The 18,844-nt window shown below is 34.8% G+C and overlaps 2 protein-coding genes across 3 annotated transcripts; one reads left to right on the top strand and one right to left on the bottom strand.

Moving 5' to 3' along the window:
* The first annotated feature begins 143 nt into the window (after window positions 1–143).
* On the top strand, window positions 144–7,624 carry LOC133183305 (proteasome inhibitor PI31 subunit-like). Its single transcript, XM_061318268.1, has 7 exons — window positions 144–288; window positions 1,999–2,160; window positions 4,520–4,599; window positions 5,128–5,319; window positions 5,584–5,739; window positions 6,429–6,488; window positions 7,029–7,624. Exons 1-7 carry the CDS (start codon window positions 154–156, stop codon window positions 7,078–7,080), a joined length of 837 nt encoding a protein of 278 aa, XP_061174252.1. The 5' UTR covers window positions 144–153; the 3' UTR covers window positions 7,081–7,624.
* LOC133183288 (uncharacterized) lies at window positions 7,625–14,700 on the bottom strand. 2 transcript variants are annotated; one of them, XM_061318258.1, is made up of 4 exons: window positions 14,647–14,700; window positions 11,901–13,374; window positions 10,252–10,399; window positions 7,625–8,879 (listed from the first exon to the last, which is right to left on the bottom strand). In XM_061318258.1, the coding sequence occupies exons 2-4, from the start codon at window positions 12,879–12,881 to the stop codon at window positions 8,773–8,775; spliced, it is 1,236 nt and encodes a 411-aa protein (XP_061174242.1). In that variant the 5' UTR covers window positions 12,882–13,374; window positions 14,647–14,700; the 3' UTR covers window positions 7,625–8,772. The 2 variants fall into 2 exon arrangements, with proteins under 2 accessions (XP_061174242.1, XP_061174234.1); XM_061318250.1 differs by lacking the exon at window positions 14,647–14,700 and having other exon boundaries at window positions 11,901–13,492.
* Between the last annotated feature and the right edge of the window lie 4,144 nt (window positions 14,701–18,844).

Genomic DNA, 18,844 nt, shown 5'->3' with positions numbered 1-18,844 from the left:
AAATTTGAAAGAGTCAATTATATGAACAATTTAAGTTATCCATTTTGATTAAAATGGATATTTTTGAAACATTTATTTAAAATTTTGATCAATGACATTACATATTTTAAAGGTATTAAATGATTTCATCTTGGTTTAGAGACTACTTTCACAATGGCCTCTCCGGGTCTTGAACTTCTGTTCAACAGCATAAAAAGTCAACTCAAGTCAAGTCAGGATGCTTTGATTGCTGTTTTTCATTGGGAGTTAATATCGAACGGTTTTAAATGTCTGGGAAATGGAGAAGAGGTAAAATCAACACGGATTAAGAAAGATAAATATAACTGCGTTTTCATGGTCTACTTTCACTTTCGTAGTTTCAGAACATTTCCAAGTATTTCTCCCAACTTTGCTCGTACTATGTTCGTTAGCGTGTACTAACTAAGATATAAGTATGTAGTATATTCAGTAATGGAAAACTATGGTATAATGGATCTTTAGTTATAAAATGTTCCACTACGTAACAGTTGGGAGCCAGCACACAGTCACAGTCACTGGAAGTTAATGCAAATATGAGTATGTTGTTGGCTCTATTTACATTAACACAAGTGCCCATGAGCACAGTTATGTAATTTATATTGTGTCATCTTCATAAGCAGGTTACATCAGAATGTTAAAAAGGGGCATGCACATAGAATAGAAAATGTGTAGACTATGACTTATCATAACTTACATACCAAGCTTTCTCAAAGATGCAGTATTCTTAGTATTTAAGTCATAATATGTTGACAGTGCGACTGCTGGGGTGAGCGCAGTTGTATATTACTGGATACCTATTCACTTTTAACTTAGAAAACATCATCATGCCTCTTCAAACTGTACGAGACATTTGGAACATCTATATTGTTCAACAAAAAACATTTAATCTACTATTTCTCTGCAATATCCATTAAAAGTTAAATCAATGAGTTAATTATTCATGAACTATTGTTGTTACTGCAAAAACATAGTTAGCAGGGAGATGCATTCTTGTTTCATTGTGGGTCTCAAGGTTCTGTGAAAGAAAAATCGTTTGGATTTCAATGTGCACAGTACAGTTTTTCTCTTCACCCATGCAGGCATAGCCTTAAGAGCTTGCAGTGTTGTGCCACTCGCTGCGCTTGCTATTATTTATTTGTATTATTAAGAGAGTATCATTATACTATGCTTGTTGGTACAACCATTGGGGCAAGCACAATTGTGTATTGATTACTGGATCAATAAAATACCTTAAAATACAATCATGTTCAACTTAGATATTGTAGATCCACCTGTTCTCTTCTAATGTTATGAGAAATTTGGAAGATTAAAGTTCTGAAGCACTCAGTCTAGACTGTGATGTCATATCATTTGTATGTTAGTTGCATTTTTATAATAGTCTAGGGCCTACAAAGTGCAAATTTTTAAAATAAGAAATTAATTAATCTTGTTTCAATCTGCAGTTTCCATTAAAGCAAGGTGAGTGTCTGGTTTATTTTGGACTCTGATTGGTTATACATGTACTGAGAAGTAGTTTGTGCAGCCATATGCAATTTACAAAGAATTTTGAGTACCGAATTAACTTTGAAAAAACATTTCATTTTGATCAGTGTGCACAGTCCAAATTTTTTCATTGCCCAGGGCTGTTGTTGCTTTCAGAGCTCACAGTGCAAGCAGAGCTTTGTGTAGCTCACTGTGCTTACTATCAGATAAAGTTAATAATTTTTTTCTTTTTACATAATCTTGTTATAAATTTAGAGACAGTATTGCAGATATATTGATTTAACTTGAATTTCCTTATTTTATTCATGCATGTGCATTCTATAGAGCTCACTGTGCATGCTAATGCTATTAAATTTGGACTGTCTTTTCAAAATATGACAGGAAGCAGCAAATTTAAAATGATTTTTTAAGGTATTCTAGGGAGCAGCACTCTACATTTCTGTTTTGTTTTGTTCTTGTTTCAGAAGTTGGCCATGTCATTGTAAATTTTTATTACAGAAGTCAAGTAATGCCACGGAGAAAGCGTCAGAGAGTTTGCCTGCTGGCTGGAATTCCACCCCAGACTTTTATGCCATGCGTTACACATCAAAAAATGAGAAAGATGCAGTGTACATCCTGAAAGTTATTCGGATTGATGAGGACTTCTTGGTCCATTTCATGGTACATGCATGTATCAATCAACTTGGAGAATATTTTACTGTAGAAAATACTGTATTCACTGTATTTGTGAAGAATGTTTCCTCAGTCTTGAACTTTACCAGTAATAGTCACTTATAGATTTCAAACTGACAAATCAAGATTAGAAGTTGTCACAATTAAATAATGATTGGTTTACACTTTACAGTAATTTTTTTCATTGGGTGGAATATCCAATTCTTTAGGGACAAATCAGATGAATAAATAAAAAAATTTCAAAGTATCATCTGAAAGGAAAGATAATTTATATATTTCCATTCCACAAAATAGTCAAAATAAAGATAAATTACTCTTACACTAGAAATGATAAATAACTATTCAATTAAATCCTTAGTAAAATCAGTCTTTAATATTCTGTCAGCATGTGTGCATGATAAATATTCTTTTCTTGAAGTTTTCCATCGTAATTGTCTTTATAAGTGCTAAACCCTTACCTACTTGAACAAATTATGGATGGTGCCACTGTTCTCAAACAATTACATGGCTTTACTGTTCATCATCTAAAAATCTTTTTTCTTTACCATGCGGATGGAATCTTCATGATACCAGCCTTTTTAGCTCACCTGAGCCGAAGGCTCAAGTGAGCTTTTCTGATCAAAATTTGTCCGTTGTCTGTTGTTGTAAACTTTTCACAATTTCATCTTCTTCTCCAGAACTACTGGGCCAATTTCAGCCAAACTTGACACAGAGTATTCTTGGATAAAGGGGATTCAAGTACGTTCAAATGAAGGTCCATGCCTTCCTCCAAGGGGAGATAATTACGTAATAGAGAAAAATTAATGTCATCATTGAAAAATCTTCTTCTCAAGAACCAATGGGCAAGGAAAGATGAAACTCACGTGGAATCATTGTCAGGTAGTGTAGATTAAAATTTGTTCAAATCATGACCCCTGGGGGAAGGGTGGAGCCACAGTGGACGATCAAAGTTTAACATACGAATATATAGGAAAAATCTTTAAAAATCTTCTTCTCAAGAACAGCAAAGCAATGAGTGGTCATATTTATGTGAAAGCATCCTCATGTGGTGTAGATTCAAGTATGTTCAAATCATGACCCCTGGGGGAAGGGTGGAGCCACAGTGGACGATCAAAGTTTAACATACGAATATATAGGAAAAATCTTAAAAATTCTTCTTCTCAAGAACAGCAAAGCCATGCTTGGTCATATTTACAAGGAAGCATCTACAGGTGGTGTAGATTCAAGTTTGTTCAAATCATGACCCCCAGGGGTAGGGTGGGGCCACAATGGACGATCAAATTTTTACATAGGAGTATATAGGAAAAATCTTCAAAAATCTTCTTTTCAAGAACAGCAAAGCTATGATTGGTCATATTTATACGGAAGCATCTTCAGATGGTGTAGATTCAAGTTTGTTCAAATCATGACCCCCGGGGGTAGGGTGGGGCCATAGTGGACGATCAAAGTTTTACATAGGAATATATAGGAAAAATCTTCAAAAATCTTCTTCTCAAGAACAGCAAAGCCATGATTGGTTGTATTTATATGGAAGCATCCTCAGATAGTGTAGATTCAAGTTTCTTCAAATTATGACCCCCTGGGGGTAGGGTGGGGCCACAATGAAAGTTCAAACTTGTAGGAAAAAAAGGTGTCAGTCAAAAAAATATGCAAGCATCCTTAATTAGTATAGATTCAATTTTGTTCAATTCATAACCCCCCCCCCCCCTCCCTTTTAGTGGTAGGTTGGGACCATCTATGCATGCATTTAAGCTTTTCAATACTAAAACTGATTTTTGCTTTTTTCGTAGCCACAGTGCTCAGGTGAGCGATGTCGCCCCTGGGCCTCTTGTTTTTCTATTGCAATGAACTGAAATTTCCTTAAGTGGGGAGGGGGGATTTTAGAATAAACAATACAGGTACATGTATCTACAATTAACTATGAAGGTAAATGTACACATGCATTCATTGTATTCTTACAGACAAACAGAGAGAGGGATAGACAGACCAAAAACTACACCCCACCCCCAAATCTTTGATTATTGGAGCATTGAAAAAGTTATTGTTGACTTAATTACAGTTATGCTCCAAAATGCACCCATACAATAGCTTTTGCCTTGCTGTTTGGCAGGATTGCAAATGTTTCTGACATCAAAACTTTATATTTTATTCTTAATTAGAAATACTGACTCAGAGCCTCTTAGAAGTATTTTACTAGTGCATGGGTACTATAAAAAAAATCTCAATACAATATTTTTTGTCAGTGAACCACAATACACCAGGATATAAGTATTATTGCACATAATTCTTTAATTTAACCCTAAATTCATAAAGAAAAATTAATTGGATGTATTTTAACTGTTCACAGAAAGCTGGGACAGACGTTGTAGAGAGTTTAAATGTCAGGACATCAGAGTACACAACTGGAAGTGTGGAATCTTATGATGGGTATATATGGAATAACTCAAATCTCTATCTGAGGAAAATGATAAATTTTATCATAATTTTTGGAAGATAGGTTGATACTTTTGTCTCTGAGGTACTGGTCTCGCCCTATTTATATATCGACCAGGTACATATATTATTGAGGATCCATGAGAAGTACCGGTAACTGTTACATGTATTGTCACAGCCATCATACATTGAGCTTTATTGTTTCTCTATAGGTTTGATAAATTTCAATAAAATTATATAATACTTTGTATTAAAATCTACATTATGCGATGATATTCCCATATCTATCAGGTATAGCATATCTGATCATTTACATGATTTTAAATTTGTTTGGTACTGGCTGGTAGTTAAAGAAATTGGATTAATTTGATGATTTCTGCCAGAGACTACTTATAGAGCATCACTTTTAGATGCACACATGGTTAAAAACAAATTGTTAAAAAAAGTAAAGAATTTATTGTAACATTTACAAGTATAAAACAATGTATTTCAGCAAATACTTATTCTCTTTTTGTTCTTCAGAGCATACAAACAGCTGGATGAACTCTGTTCCCTATTTAAATCCACTGTTGTGGATCCAATACTAAAACCTCCAAGTAGTAGTCAACCCTCCACAAGTCAGGAAAGGTCAAGGACTCAAAGGTCAAGGTTAGAGGATGATGACCCACTCAGAGTTCCTCCCAGAAGACCTCCACAGAGAGCACCTGGTGGTTGGTATGTATCCTTATGCAGAGTTGTCTTTCTTTGTAAGAGTAGCTTGAAAAATAAGTGAAATGTCAGGTGAAAAAAATGTTGAATTTCACTCTTTCCTGATTTATTTACATCTGATTTTAAATGCTCATTTAATAAATACTCTTAAAGCAACTGCACTTTGCCAGTGGTTTGTTTTGGTGGTGAATTTTATTTTAGTAACTGTACCCATGTAAATTTGTGCTGTGTAAATGAGATAAAAGTGAGATTTTCTTGGTATTTGTAAAGGAATGAACCAGATGACCCTTTCTCAATTGGAAGGGGTGACCTTGACCCATTTGCTGCAGGAAGAGGAGGAGGAATGGTTTTTGACCCCATGAGATCGGGCGCCATACCAGGAATGCGACCTGATCCCAGTGCAGGATTACCTAGGAGGCTCCCTCCGTGAGTGGTCACAATATTTCACCCCATTAAAACATCAAATTTTCAATCAGCTATTTCAAATAAAGCTTCTTTGTTTTTATTTTATTTATATATATTTTTATATTGGTTATAATGATAAATGTATACTGTAGGACTGTAGGTCTTTCTTTGTAAGGGAAGCTATACATTACTTTTCTGTGGGAATTGTTACATTCACATATTCAAATTACACTGTAGATGTGATTTGAAAAAACCTAAATAATACTAATTGCTGGGATGTTGTCACCCCATTTATCCTAATCTTTTATGAGCAACTTTTCATATATTGACAAGATTTTCAACTTTCTAGCAAAAAACAGCTTTAGGTGAATTTGAAGCAAGTTGAAATCATGTATGGTGAAAATTTTAAACTTAGGATATAATTACCATATTGTTACTGTACCAGTATTTATTAGTACTACATGTATGATGTAGTGGTTTGGGCTGTATAAACTGTGGATAAGATATTGGCCTTGATAGCTCAGTACTCAGAGCACCTGAATAGTAATGCAGGAGTCCTAAGTTTAGTTCCCAGTCCAACTAATAATTTTTCTCCTTTATTTTTCTGTTATAATAGAATTTTTGAAGTGATTTATTGCAAGGTATCTGCAGTATACAAAAAGATTGTTATAATTTTGATCTACTTATTCATGACCTATTTTATTGATCAGGGGAGCTGTACCACCAGGTGCCAGATTTGATCCCTTTGGACCACCAGGAACAGGACCAGGGTAAGAATATTTATATAATCTTCTTATAAGATGATTACAAATCATATGACAGCATGACAGACCAATAAAAGAGAAAGTGTCATTAATACTAGATCTTGAGTTGATGTTCATGTTTCTTATAAGGCTTGCATATGATACTGGGTAATGTTATGGGGTCTTCTGCACCGTGCACTTCAAACCATACAAAGGAGTTTTTATTCATTATCATGTATCATATTGTTCAAATGTGCAGTTCTTTCTTTTCAATACATGTATATTGATATTATATTATTATATACAATTATTATATGTGTTATATTGATACGAGGAGTTTTTATTTATCATCATCAATATTCCCCCTCAACCCCGTTAGGGGAGGAACCCTAGTTCCTCTTCTACTTCCTTAAAGTACCCTGCTATTTCAGTTCGTATGGACAACCCTGTCATATTGTTACAATTGTGCTGATTTTTCTTTTGTAATAAATGTATATGATATTGATTAACATGTACATGTATAAAATGTGGAAGATATTCACATATTTCTAAATTTTTGTCTTTCAGTCCAGATCCTGACCACATGCCACCCCCAGGATATGATGACATGTTTATGTAGGAGATGACACAGAACTAAATTCAATTTTAAATTAACTTTTCTTCCTGGAAACCATTTTGTGTTGTCCTGAATTGGAGCCATTGAAAGGAGGTACCAACCTGTAAATTTTTGGAAGGATGTAAATATAATTGTGGTGCATGATTATGGATTTCTGTTTATGGAGGGGCCCATTCTAAACACACCAGTGTAGTAGTTTTTGAAGATCTGTATTTCAAAAAATGCATCGACACTTTAGCAGTGAGTTACCATAATAATGTTTTTTTTAGATATATTGAAATTTTTTTTCTCTTTTTGTTTGTTGCTGAGGTAAGATCAATAAAGAGCTATGTTCTAATGAACATTTATATTTGCCCTATGAATTATGGAACACTGTTTTATTGTCTCTGTGTACATTTTGCAATTTAAAAAAAAAAGGCTTAAATGAGCAGGAAAAATCAATTTGTCCCTAAGGGGAATCTGTATTGATATAAAAAGCAATAAGTGTCAATATTCTCATAATAAATGGACAGCATATTGATTATTAAAGCAAAAAGACAACAAGAAATCAAGAAAATTGTTGTTTAATTTTTTTCAGTATTTTAATGTTTTTACAAAAAAGATGAAAACATTCCATTTTCAACAACAAAACACCTGTTACATTGACGTTCTTCAAGGACAGAAATAAACTGAGTATGTGCTGCAACTGATATAGCAGTATATTGAAACAATGCAAAAGCTATTTTTAAAAAACATATATATTTTTTTAATTTCATTATGGATTGAATGACAAATGTATAAAAAAAAAATATGACAAGTATCAAATAGGTGTACTTCAGATGAAGTCCTGAGTATAAATTTCTTTGGCATTGTCCTGAAAATTAGACTTTTGATACTCTGCTTAAATGACTTCTATACACATGAAGTTAAATTTTTATATTATATGAGAAGAATGCTGAATCCAGAGTCCTTATAAATATCAACCTATGATATGCTTTTATAAAAGGTGGCTCAAGTGAGATTTGAAGTTATAGAAATTCTTGAGCATTACAATACATTTGTAATGTTTCTTTTCCTTCTTTTTAAAAAAAAATAATTTTTTTTTTACAATTTTGGCACTGAAAGTTATCATGGCATAATACCACAAAAAAAATGCATGCTCCAGGTTTGAAGCTATTATATGCTGAATTTGTCTCTTCAACTTGCTCATGATATTAAATTTGCATTGGAGGAGTGTATTACTTTCACTAGTGGAGTGGTGTCTTCACTTGTGTAAAAGAGTTCTCTCATCTGGTAATGGAAAACACTTAAGCTTTGCACCGTCTTCACTTATAATCCTAGAAAACATCACTTCATATGAATTATTTATAGAAGATTATGGATTTCCATGCTTTTTGACTTGAAAAACATGCATCAAATGCTTCTCTCATTGAATTACCATCGAACAAATCTCACATTTTTTTCACAGACATTTCTTTGAAGTGTGATATGATGGGTGAGAGCTCCTCTGCTTAGCTCATTGCAGAGTGATACTGCGTCCAAAAGCTAAAACATTATTGTCTGTTATGCACTTGAAGGGCTTAACAAGCTGCATCAGTTGAATTCTTTAGATATATGAGGCTAATTGAATTTTTTTGCCATGTCTTAGATGAACACAATATTTTGCTGTAGCAGCATAGTTGAGACTTCCTTGTAGTGTTACATAACACGCTGACATCATGATGTGACCTCAGCCACATTGGGGGGAATATCAATTGTCTTTCTGGTGAATGATGGAGAAATATCATCAATGATCTCCCCTTCTTTACATCTTCTGTCAAATTCTGGAAAGTAAAGGAAAAAAGATATTTGAAGTCCATTCAAATTAGTACAATGCAAATTTTGCTTAAATTATGGAGAACTCTATGATTTACCATAAAATGTTTTAAATTAGGTTCTATTCTTTGATGATATTCTGCAGTCTTATTTTTTTTAACTTTAATTTTTGGGCCTGATTTATTATTTTGTAAAGAATATCAGATTGTTTGTAAATAATTATTTATTACACTTAAACTTTTACTTTCCATTTTGGTCAAATTAGACATATCTCCAAGTTGGGATCTTAAAGTATAATGAGTCTATATTCAAAAATATTCATTGGTAAAAGCCTAAACTAAAATGACAGGATTGAGTGCAAAGAAATTTTGGGAAAAAAATATGATAGGCATTCAATCATGTCAGCTGTGAGCAATCCAAAATTTCAATTCAAGCAGTGCAAAATTCGCTTCTGAATTATGGGTTTATGGGAATGTACGATGTGAAGTGCTGCAAAATGACATAACATATGGCTTATTATCAACAGGAGTATCAGCCTCGGAAGTGGCTTAGTAGCAGAATAATAGAAGTGTACTGCCATACTTCATTACACACTGTGCCAGAAAAATGGAAACGTAAACCATTTCTTAATAACACAGGTATTCTCTGGCAGTGTATCAGATATCATATTAAGATCTCTTTATGAGAAATCTCTATTGTGACTATGAAGGAATGCTCAATTTTCTGCCCTCATGGTATATTGCAATTTATGGTTTTTAACATCCAGGCAATATATAAAATGGAAAGAATATATTACAGGAAACTGTCTCTCTTGTTTTTGATATACAAGTACATGATATGCAAGGGTTTTTGATCAACTTCTTTTTATTTTACCCCCAAGAAGATTCTTATCCTTGATTTGGAAACAAGGAATTTTCTTGTTCTCAGATTCAGCAAGGTTCTTATAATTATGTGTAGTATCAGGGTTTGCTTTGATAACCACCTGTTCTTTTATATTCCTATAAATTACTATTGCAGCGCAATAATTACCCAGCCTGGGGTTTTGTAGTCCTGTAACTACAGTTAAATTGATAAAACTGTGTAAATTTATAAAAATTATCTGTGAGAGAGTTGGCTCTCCTGGTTAGGTCATTGTTAGTTTTTTGACTTTGTACTTTTTCTGTTTCACGCATGCACATATGTTTAACTATATTTGTAATCTGTCTCTACACTGTACTTAATGTCAGTTTATGAGAATAAATTCATTGTCATTGTCACCCTGGGTTTTGTAGTCCAATAATTACACAGAGACTATAATTTCTCTGCCTTGTGTAGTCCTATAATTACCCAGTCTTTTACAGTCCTATAATTACCCAGTACTTTATGATCCTATATAATTACCTGCTATTTCCCAGTCCTCCCAGTGCCCCTCCTCCTCCTCCTCGCCCTCCTCCATCTCCTCAGACCTCTGTTTCTTTATCACCTCTATCGTGTCCTGGCACCTCTTCAACTGAGACAGGAGCACCTTATCCTGAGCCCTCAACAAACCCTACCGTAAAATTGAAAAATTGTATTAATTACAGGTCCCTTAAAAACACAATATAAATCTGTTCTAGGCAATTTATTTGTCATTTTTAGAAGATATGGAAAGAAATATATAGAATAGAAATTTATGTGAAAGGGATCGGAAATTGATTTTACAACATATACAGTAAGAACAATCTAAAGTGCAATCTAATAATGGTCTAAATTTAGTCGGGTGCAAATTTAGGTTTTCATCACAGCGTGTTATATTTGTGCAATTCATTTTAAATGACAAGAAAATCATTTGAAAATGTCATGAATAATTCAAATTACACAGTTTTTGGCAATAAAAATTTGGCTATGTGCAACATCTGCCCTAATTTGCATCGTTTACCAAATTTTTGTGATTTGAAGAGGTGTTTTTTTATGCGTCTCATCTTTAGAAAATACAATCTTGCAAGTTAACTACCTCTTTGCCCATCCATCTGTGAAAATGGGTCTTGGTGCCAAATTCTCTTATAATAACGATCGCCCTTACAGCACGCAAGTGTCATACTATTACCCTTTGTTTATTGTGTTGCATCATTTTAACTCTTTTTCGAACAATGGAAGAGAAATTAAGTTAATTTAAATGCAAAGGAAGGGACGTTGGATTTTTTTTTTTTTTTAGAGTGGGGAAAAGTGGCAGGGAACATCCTTCCTTACAATGTGTGTAGAATCTTTGACACGATCAGATTGGCACGGGTTCAACTCCCTATCTCTTTCAGAGTGATACACACCCCTAAACTGGCGACGTTCAGCGAACTGAGGACGAATCCGACAACTCGCCAAGTCATAAAAACCCATTTTTAGTTTTATATATAGATTCTTCTGACATAGATAGTCATGTAATAAAATGAAGAAATTGAATGATACCTTATCTATTATACGCGTGCTATCGACATTTTGAATGAAAAGGGCGAATGTACCTGCAAGTGATGGCTTGATACGGGGTTCCTCAACTAGGACACACCTGTCCACGTCAAAGATACAGAAATGATTAAATACTTTCTCAAATTTTAACGACTTGCTATAATAAACCTCCGTAAGCGGGGTCGTTTTCTTCCATGTGTTTTCCTAACACTTAACAATACATAAACGTTTATCTGTTTATTATGAATAGCATTTTTTAAAATTCTATCAAATCGTCACGTCATTGAAAGGCGAGCCTCAAATGGTATTATGACACTTTGCATGCAAAACGCAACCGAAATTGAATATGTACCTGCTACCAGATTGTGCTACGATTGAAAATTTGACAAATGAGATATATTCCAAATACGATTTAGGTTAAAAAGAATCGACCCATTTATATAAATTTTTCAAAACAACATTATATTCGTAAATTCGTTCCTATGTCATATGTGATTTGTTTCATATTGAAAAAAAATTCATCGTAATTTAGATTATTTTTGTTGAAATACCATATATCGTTCTTTACGTACATAATTAGATATCCATTTAAAATAAGAGAATAAGATACCTACCAATTCCGATCTCAGCCATTTTAAGGCACCTTCTATTCGCCCCTGCCTTTCGTCCCAAGTAGGTTGCTCCCCTTTCTCGCAACCCACCTTCGGAACATTTGAGGGCAGTGACATTCTATCATTTTTTAATACATCCGGAAGACTTTTGGACTGTCCGTATCGACTAATATTACATAATTCAGGCGTGTTCGATTTGCTCCTGTCTCTATGACTAGAGTTAACTTCAGATTTGTTCAGTAAATCTATGGATTTAGTTCGAAAACACTGTGAACTCGAACTGTCCTGCCTTTGTGAAACTGAAACTGGTTTTGGAGACATCGATTGATGTCTCCTATCATTTGCCTCGTTTTCTAATCGGGAATGATGTTCGTGTGGCATTGAATGTCGCTCACTTTTCTCAGAATCTTGTTCTAACTTTTTAGATACCTCGTGTTGAGAGTTTTTATTTGACGTGACAAAGTGTTGCACTGGAAGTTCCTGAGACATCGGACGTTTTTCATTTTTCTCAGATTCGTTCTTAGATAGCCCAGGTCGAAAGTTTTTATTTGACGTGACGTAATGCTGCACTGGAATCTGTCGTGTGATGGACACTTTTCTAGGATTACTCCGAGTGGACGAAGCGTCAGACATCGTCTCCCCGGAACTTGTCGTGTCATGACTAGAAGTAGAATAAGTCGAATCCGACCTTTTGAAGGATTTTGAATGGAAAATCTCGTCACCAGAATCCGTCTCAGAAGACTCTGTCGTCGACGATGACTTTTTTGACGACTTTGACGAAAACGTTGGAAATCTTGATGTTGAGGAATCTCCTCGAGTCCGATTTCGGTTTCTTGTAAAAAATGGAGACTCGAATATCTTCTCGATCGGAGTGTTAAAGAATTTCGATTTCTTCAGATCATATCCTGCGGCTTTGATGTCTTCCAACAAATCGAACGTGTCCGAAAATATATCCTTATCATCAAAATCATCGAAATCACTCATCCTGAGATTGTATTTATATCAAAACGTCATGTAATTTCTGTAACTATCCCTTCAGGATCAAAATACCAGACTTATATCCGGGTTTGTAACTGATCACTTCCACGTTTCACGAAAAATAATTTTTATCGAATAAATCTCAAAATGAACAAGTACTCAAATTTTACACCAATATAACACAAGAGAACTTGGTCTGTGTTCAGAGGAGGGTTACATTCTCTGACATCAGTACAAAGCAGGCGAGCAGACAGCGAAGCACCTCTCTTCTCTTTTACATTATGTTAATGATAAGCAACACACACACAATATCGCTAATCATCCCTCATCTGACAACGACCCTCTCCCTCTGCTTTTCTGGAATACCATCAAGGTTCTTCCGTTCTCTGCAATCCAGCATTAACCATCATATGTTGTTATTTCCACACAAAACTCAATTAACGTAATTAGATCTGGTCGCCTCTGGTGCTTGCCGAATGTCACAGAAATAACTGAATATCTGAAACACAGAAATTGCAGCATGGATTATTGACCTATAATCGTCCCAGTTTTAATGTTTGATTATATAGCTGGCAAATCTAATCAATTTCCGTATTGATTTCCTCTGCTACATCTCAGTGATGCAACAGTTTTGAAAATGACAGAATCCGAAATTTGTCAAGATCAAAATTCTGTGAATGTATAGTGTCAAGCCACAAAATTAATCATATTCCCATCGTTTCATTATTAGTTTTTTTTCTGGTTTAGTTTAAGTATCTGTTAATTTCTAATGGGTAGCCGAGCATACAAATGAAATGTCAACATCGGCTCTACCCGGCGACGGATTACAGAATATTACGTAAATTTCCGATTCCTTAGATAATCGAGCACAAAAGATCGTGGTCTTCCCTTATACACGACATAATAAAATGAACAAAGGTTATTAGATGGTATGTAACCACGGGGGAAGTATCTGTTTTAGCAATAGAAGTAGCCACACGCTGTGGTAAATTTTCGGTGGGTTTAGTTTTCTCAACAGGTCCTCACTTTGGAGGTCAGAAACTATATGTCATTTCTGGAATTTGTTAATATGTATGAAAGTGATCATACAAAAATATAATTACTCGTATTCTAGAAAATTCATAATTATTGCGAAAACGGGAAAATTACATCAAAACCTTTTTTTTTAACCAGTTAATTGAACTTGATTACTTAACTACAGTGCACAACAGTGAACTCAATTACAACTTGCTATTTTCAGTGAACTGGGGTTTAAAATAGCTAGGACAATTTGTAAAATGAAATAAAAACTTTAAATAAAAGGCCTACTTCTGGCTGGAGAATTTCTTAACACGAGTCTATCCTGCGTGTGTCGTTAATTCTCCCAGGTGTAAACAAGGCTTATTTATTCACAATTGTGTTTATTGTTACATGTAAAGATATGCTACCTTACAATGTACAATACGTTTATTAAAAAATGATAAATAAAATTTCGTAATTTTTTTTTTATTTTTGATAATAATACACGGCTCGTATTCTTTACATTACATTTATATTCTCGTTAAATTAAATCAAGTACACTGTACATTGAGGCGGAGGTACATGTGGTTTTCTCAAAAAGAAAGAAAAAAACCCCTCATGTTCACTGCAACACAGACATATTAGTAATCAGGAAGAATCTGGGATTATTCTACTCACTCTACTGATGCACACCTTGGAGAATTTGCATTATTTGTTCTGAATAAGAGAGAATCAGATAGCGAAAAACAAATATCAGTTATTTTCTACTCACCGTCTTTCTGATAAGGTTTCAGTAACTCAACAACCTGTTTTCCTGATTTTCTCCGACTTTCAATCGATAAGCCGTATTTCCAGTTACTGGTGAATCTGCTGAAAATACTGTCATAACAATATACACATTCCTTTCAAGATCACGGCAGATTTTCTAGTGGAAAACAAAATCTCACACAAATATTTTTTACTCGTGATAATCGGATATGGGATTTAGAATAACAATTAGCCGGACGAGTCTTAACTGTAATAGGACCAAATCTTTTAAAAACTACTACATGTACATGGAAAATCCCAAAAGTGCCACCTCTCGAGTGTCCTTTGCAAAATAAACATTACCTATTTAAAGGTAATAGATAAAATATATCTGATGTTTACCGGGTGGATAAATATGTGTCAAACAAAAAAATTTAATCAGTCCATCTGCGATGAAGCGTCAGTTTAGTTTTGAAGTTGGACAAAAGATTTGAAATGTTTGACATTCACCCTTAGACATTACGGCTTGGGTCAATTCAAACCAGCAAGTATTAAGCAGAGTATACCTGCCAATTTTAATTAAAATTTGTTTTAATCATATCCAGTGTCTATAATTGCCCACGCAGCCAGAGGAGGCCATAGAAATATATCTAATTTGTATACAAACATACCGGGGGCGTTAAAAAAAAACAATTACATTTCTATTCTTTTGTGGACAATACTTTTTTAAATGGTTTCATCCACAAATCCCATTCAAATTGACGAATTTTTGACAATGGTTACTTGAAATATTTTGATAGAAGATTTTTTTTACCCGTCTTTCATTCATAAATATATGTTGCCAAAATGCCAAGAACGTAAAAAATCCGAAAACTTTGTGTTATTTCAAAGTGGGCGAACATTTCTTTCAAATTATCTTCTGCCGTGTATTCAATGGATAAAAAAAAAAAGAATAAAGATTGTTTAATCCTTACAATTTTCATTTCTTGCTAATTAGAAAGTGCATTTAATTTCTTAAAGCTTTAATTTTTTATGACATTTGTATTTAGTGCAAGGTGAGATAATTATACCTTCTCTAATACGTCTGCTCATCCCACATGAGCCACAGATGATGGATTCCGGTAGGATTACCCATAATGATTATACTAATCGCGGGAATGTGTTGGTTTTAAAGCATCTGTATCGGCAGCTAATGTCGAAAGAGTCAGGAAATGATGTAAATAGATGTACATTGTACCAGATTGACGTCTGAACCTCAGAAGCATATCACGCACTAAAGGTGGATCTATATAAAATGATTGGTAACAAAGGAGATGGGCGAACATAGCGCGCAGAAAGCCTATAGCTTCAGATATATAAAAATCATGTTCAGTTTGTGAATTTAGTATTTAGAGTAAAGTTCTCATTGAAATTAATGAAATTATGATAAATTAAACAAAACTTTTCCGAGGAAAATTTTCTCAGCAAAAATTTATTCTTTTATTAAAAAATAATATGGTATTCTTGGGGTTCGAACCCTAGCAATAAAAATCCTGAGTATCATTTTCTTTCAAGACTAGCACGCTTACCACTAGACTACACAAGTCCTGATGAATCATGTTTGTGATATGACCCTTGACTTACCTGGTAATGGACTTCAAGTATTTCTCGAAAAGATGCGAATGTTATGTCATAAAAGTATATTTTTAAGGTATAGTGGGTCTTTGCTCCATATTTTTGGTAACCAAAACATAGGTAATCAAAGATTACGAAGCTCACCTCGACGAATGTTATCTACATGTAAGGCAAATTTCACATCATATTTTTTTTCTAGTTAGGGTACATCCCAAGATCAATGGCCATGCAAGTTTGATTTAATTATAGACCTGCTCAAAAAACTTTTGACCTGTTTAGTAATCAAGAAAATTTTGGTCACTTCCAACATCCAAAGCAAGTCTGGAAGTTTTCATCCTTAGATGCACCATCTATGCAAGTTTAATCATAACATGCCATAATATTATATAGCTACTCCAAAAAATTACCCTGGTCACTCATCTGGAAAAATTGTACATCAGATTCAGAATCCAAGGCAAGTCTGGAAGTGTCCATCCCTAGATACATCATCCATGCTAATTTGGTTAAAATATGGCTAAACTTCACTCATGTGGAAAATCTAGGTCAGATCCAGCATCCGAAGCAAGTGTGGTAGTGTCCGTCCCTGGATGCATCATCCATGCAAGTTTGGTCCGGGTAGGGCTTATAGTTACTTGGGAATGGACCTGCTCCTAAAACTTTAACCTGGTCACTCATCTGGAAAATCTAGGTCAGATCCAGCATCCGAAGCAAGTGTGGTAGTGTCCATCCCTAGATGCATCATCCATGCAAGTTTGGTCAAGGTAGGGCTTATAGTTACTTGGGAATGGACCTGCTCCTTAAACTTTAACCTGGTCACTCATCCGGAAAATCTAGTTCAGATCCAGCATCCGAAGTTAGTGTGGCCATGTCCATCCCTAGATGCATCATCCATGCAAGTTTAGTCCAGGTAGGGCTTATAGTTACTTGGGAATGGACCTGCTCCTAAAACTTTAACCTGGTCACTCATCCGGAAAATCTAGGTCAGATCCAGCATCCGAAGCAAGTGTGGTAGTGTCCATCCCTAGATGCATCATTCATGCAAGTTTGGTCCAGGTAGGGCTTATAGTTACTTGGGAATGGACCTGCTCCTTAAACTTTAACCTGGTCACTCATCCGGAAAATCTAGGTCAGATCCAGCATCCGAAGCAAGTGTGGTAGTGTCCATCCCTAGATGCATCATCCATGCAAGTTTGGTCCAGGTAGGGCTTATAGTTACTTGGGAATGGACCTGCTCCTAAAACTTTAACCTGGTCACTCATCCGGAAAATCTAGGTCAGATCCAGCATCCGAAGCAAGTGTGGTAGTGTCCATCCCTAGATGCATCATCCATGCAAGTTTGGTCAAGGTAGGGCTTATAGTTACTTGGGAATGGACCTGCTCCTAAAACTTTACCCTGGTCACTCATCTGGAAAATCTAGGTCAGATCCAGCATCTGAAGCAAGTGTGGTAGTGTCCATCCCTAGATGCATCATCCATGCAAGTTTGGTCAAGGTAGGGCTTATAGTTACTTGGGAATGGACCTGCTCCTAAAACTTTAACCTGGTCACTCATCCGGAAAATCTAGGTCAGATCCAGCATCCGAAGCAAGTGTGGTAGTGTCCATCCCTAGATGCATCATCCATGCAAGTTTGGTCAAGGTAGGGCTTATAGTTACTTGGGAATGGGACTTGCTCCTAAAACTTTAACCTGGGACGCCGACGCTAACGCCGACGCCGACACCGACGCCGACGCCGACGCCGGGGGTATAGCATAAGCTCATCTCGACTTCGTCGAGGTGAGCTAAAAATGTATATTTTTATGCAATCTTCGAGGATTAACTTTCAAAAAAAAAGGAGCGAAGACCCACTCATATCGAAAGATAGTGTTATTGTATGAGAAAATGACTCTTTTTGCCCTCTTTAGTGTGTGTATGATATTTCATAAGCAAATAATTTTAATCTTTGTCGGATTTTTGCAAATTGTACAGATTTTACATAAAGTATATTTTAATGTTAGATGAAATATCAAGGAAAATTTTGATATAATTGAGAATTTTTCACCTTCATGTTTGTCATACTATAGGCTTTTCGCTCGGCATGTTCACCCATCTTCTTCTGCAAACGAATAACGTTTAAAAATATGGCCAGGTGGTTTTGACATTAAACTTATAAACTATCATTAAAATATAAGATATCTTACATGTACACACAAGCATTTCTTTAAAGTAGCAGTGATAGTACAGTATTGGGTATTATAATCAATGAACAAATGAAAGAACTTTCTTACAACCACTAACATGACTAAATCAAATTTGATAATTTGTAGGGTTGTACTTTTTCCGCGATTAAAAAAAAATATTCGATATTGAGGTTTTTACGATCTCATTCCTGCCCAGGATATGAATATTGAATAAGCATGAATCTATATAGCATGAAAAAAGTTTGCTTTATTAAAACTGGACAATCTACCGGTCGTTCTAGTTTTTGAAATGATTTAAAAACAAACAAACAAACAAACAAACAAAAACCTTTATGTCGCTATGTAAAAGTTTTTGTACATGTATTGTGCCAACATAGCTTAATGCAATGAGGATAAAAAAAAAAAACAAACAGCTGGAGCACCCACTGAAT

Source organism: Saccostrea echinata, unplaced genomic scaffold (assembly GCF_033153115.1).
Source record: "Saccostrea echinata isolate AGI-Se365-2 ecotype Australia unplaced genomic scaffold, CSIRO_AGI_Sech_v1 ptg000001l, whole genome shotgun sequence".
NCBI lineage: Eukaryota > Metazoa > Mollusca > Bivalvia > Ostreida > Ostreidae > Saccostrea > Saccostrea echinata.
Note: the sequence above shows the minus strand (reverse complement) of the source record. Positions and strands in the feature narration are given on the sequence as shown.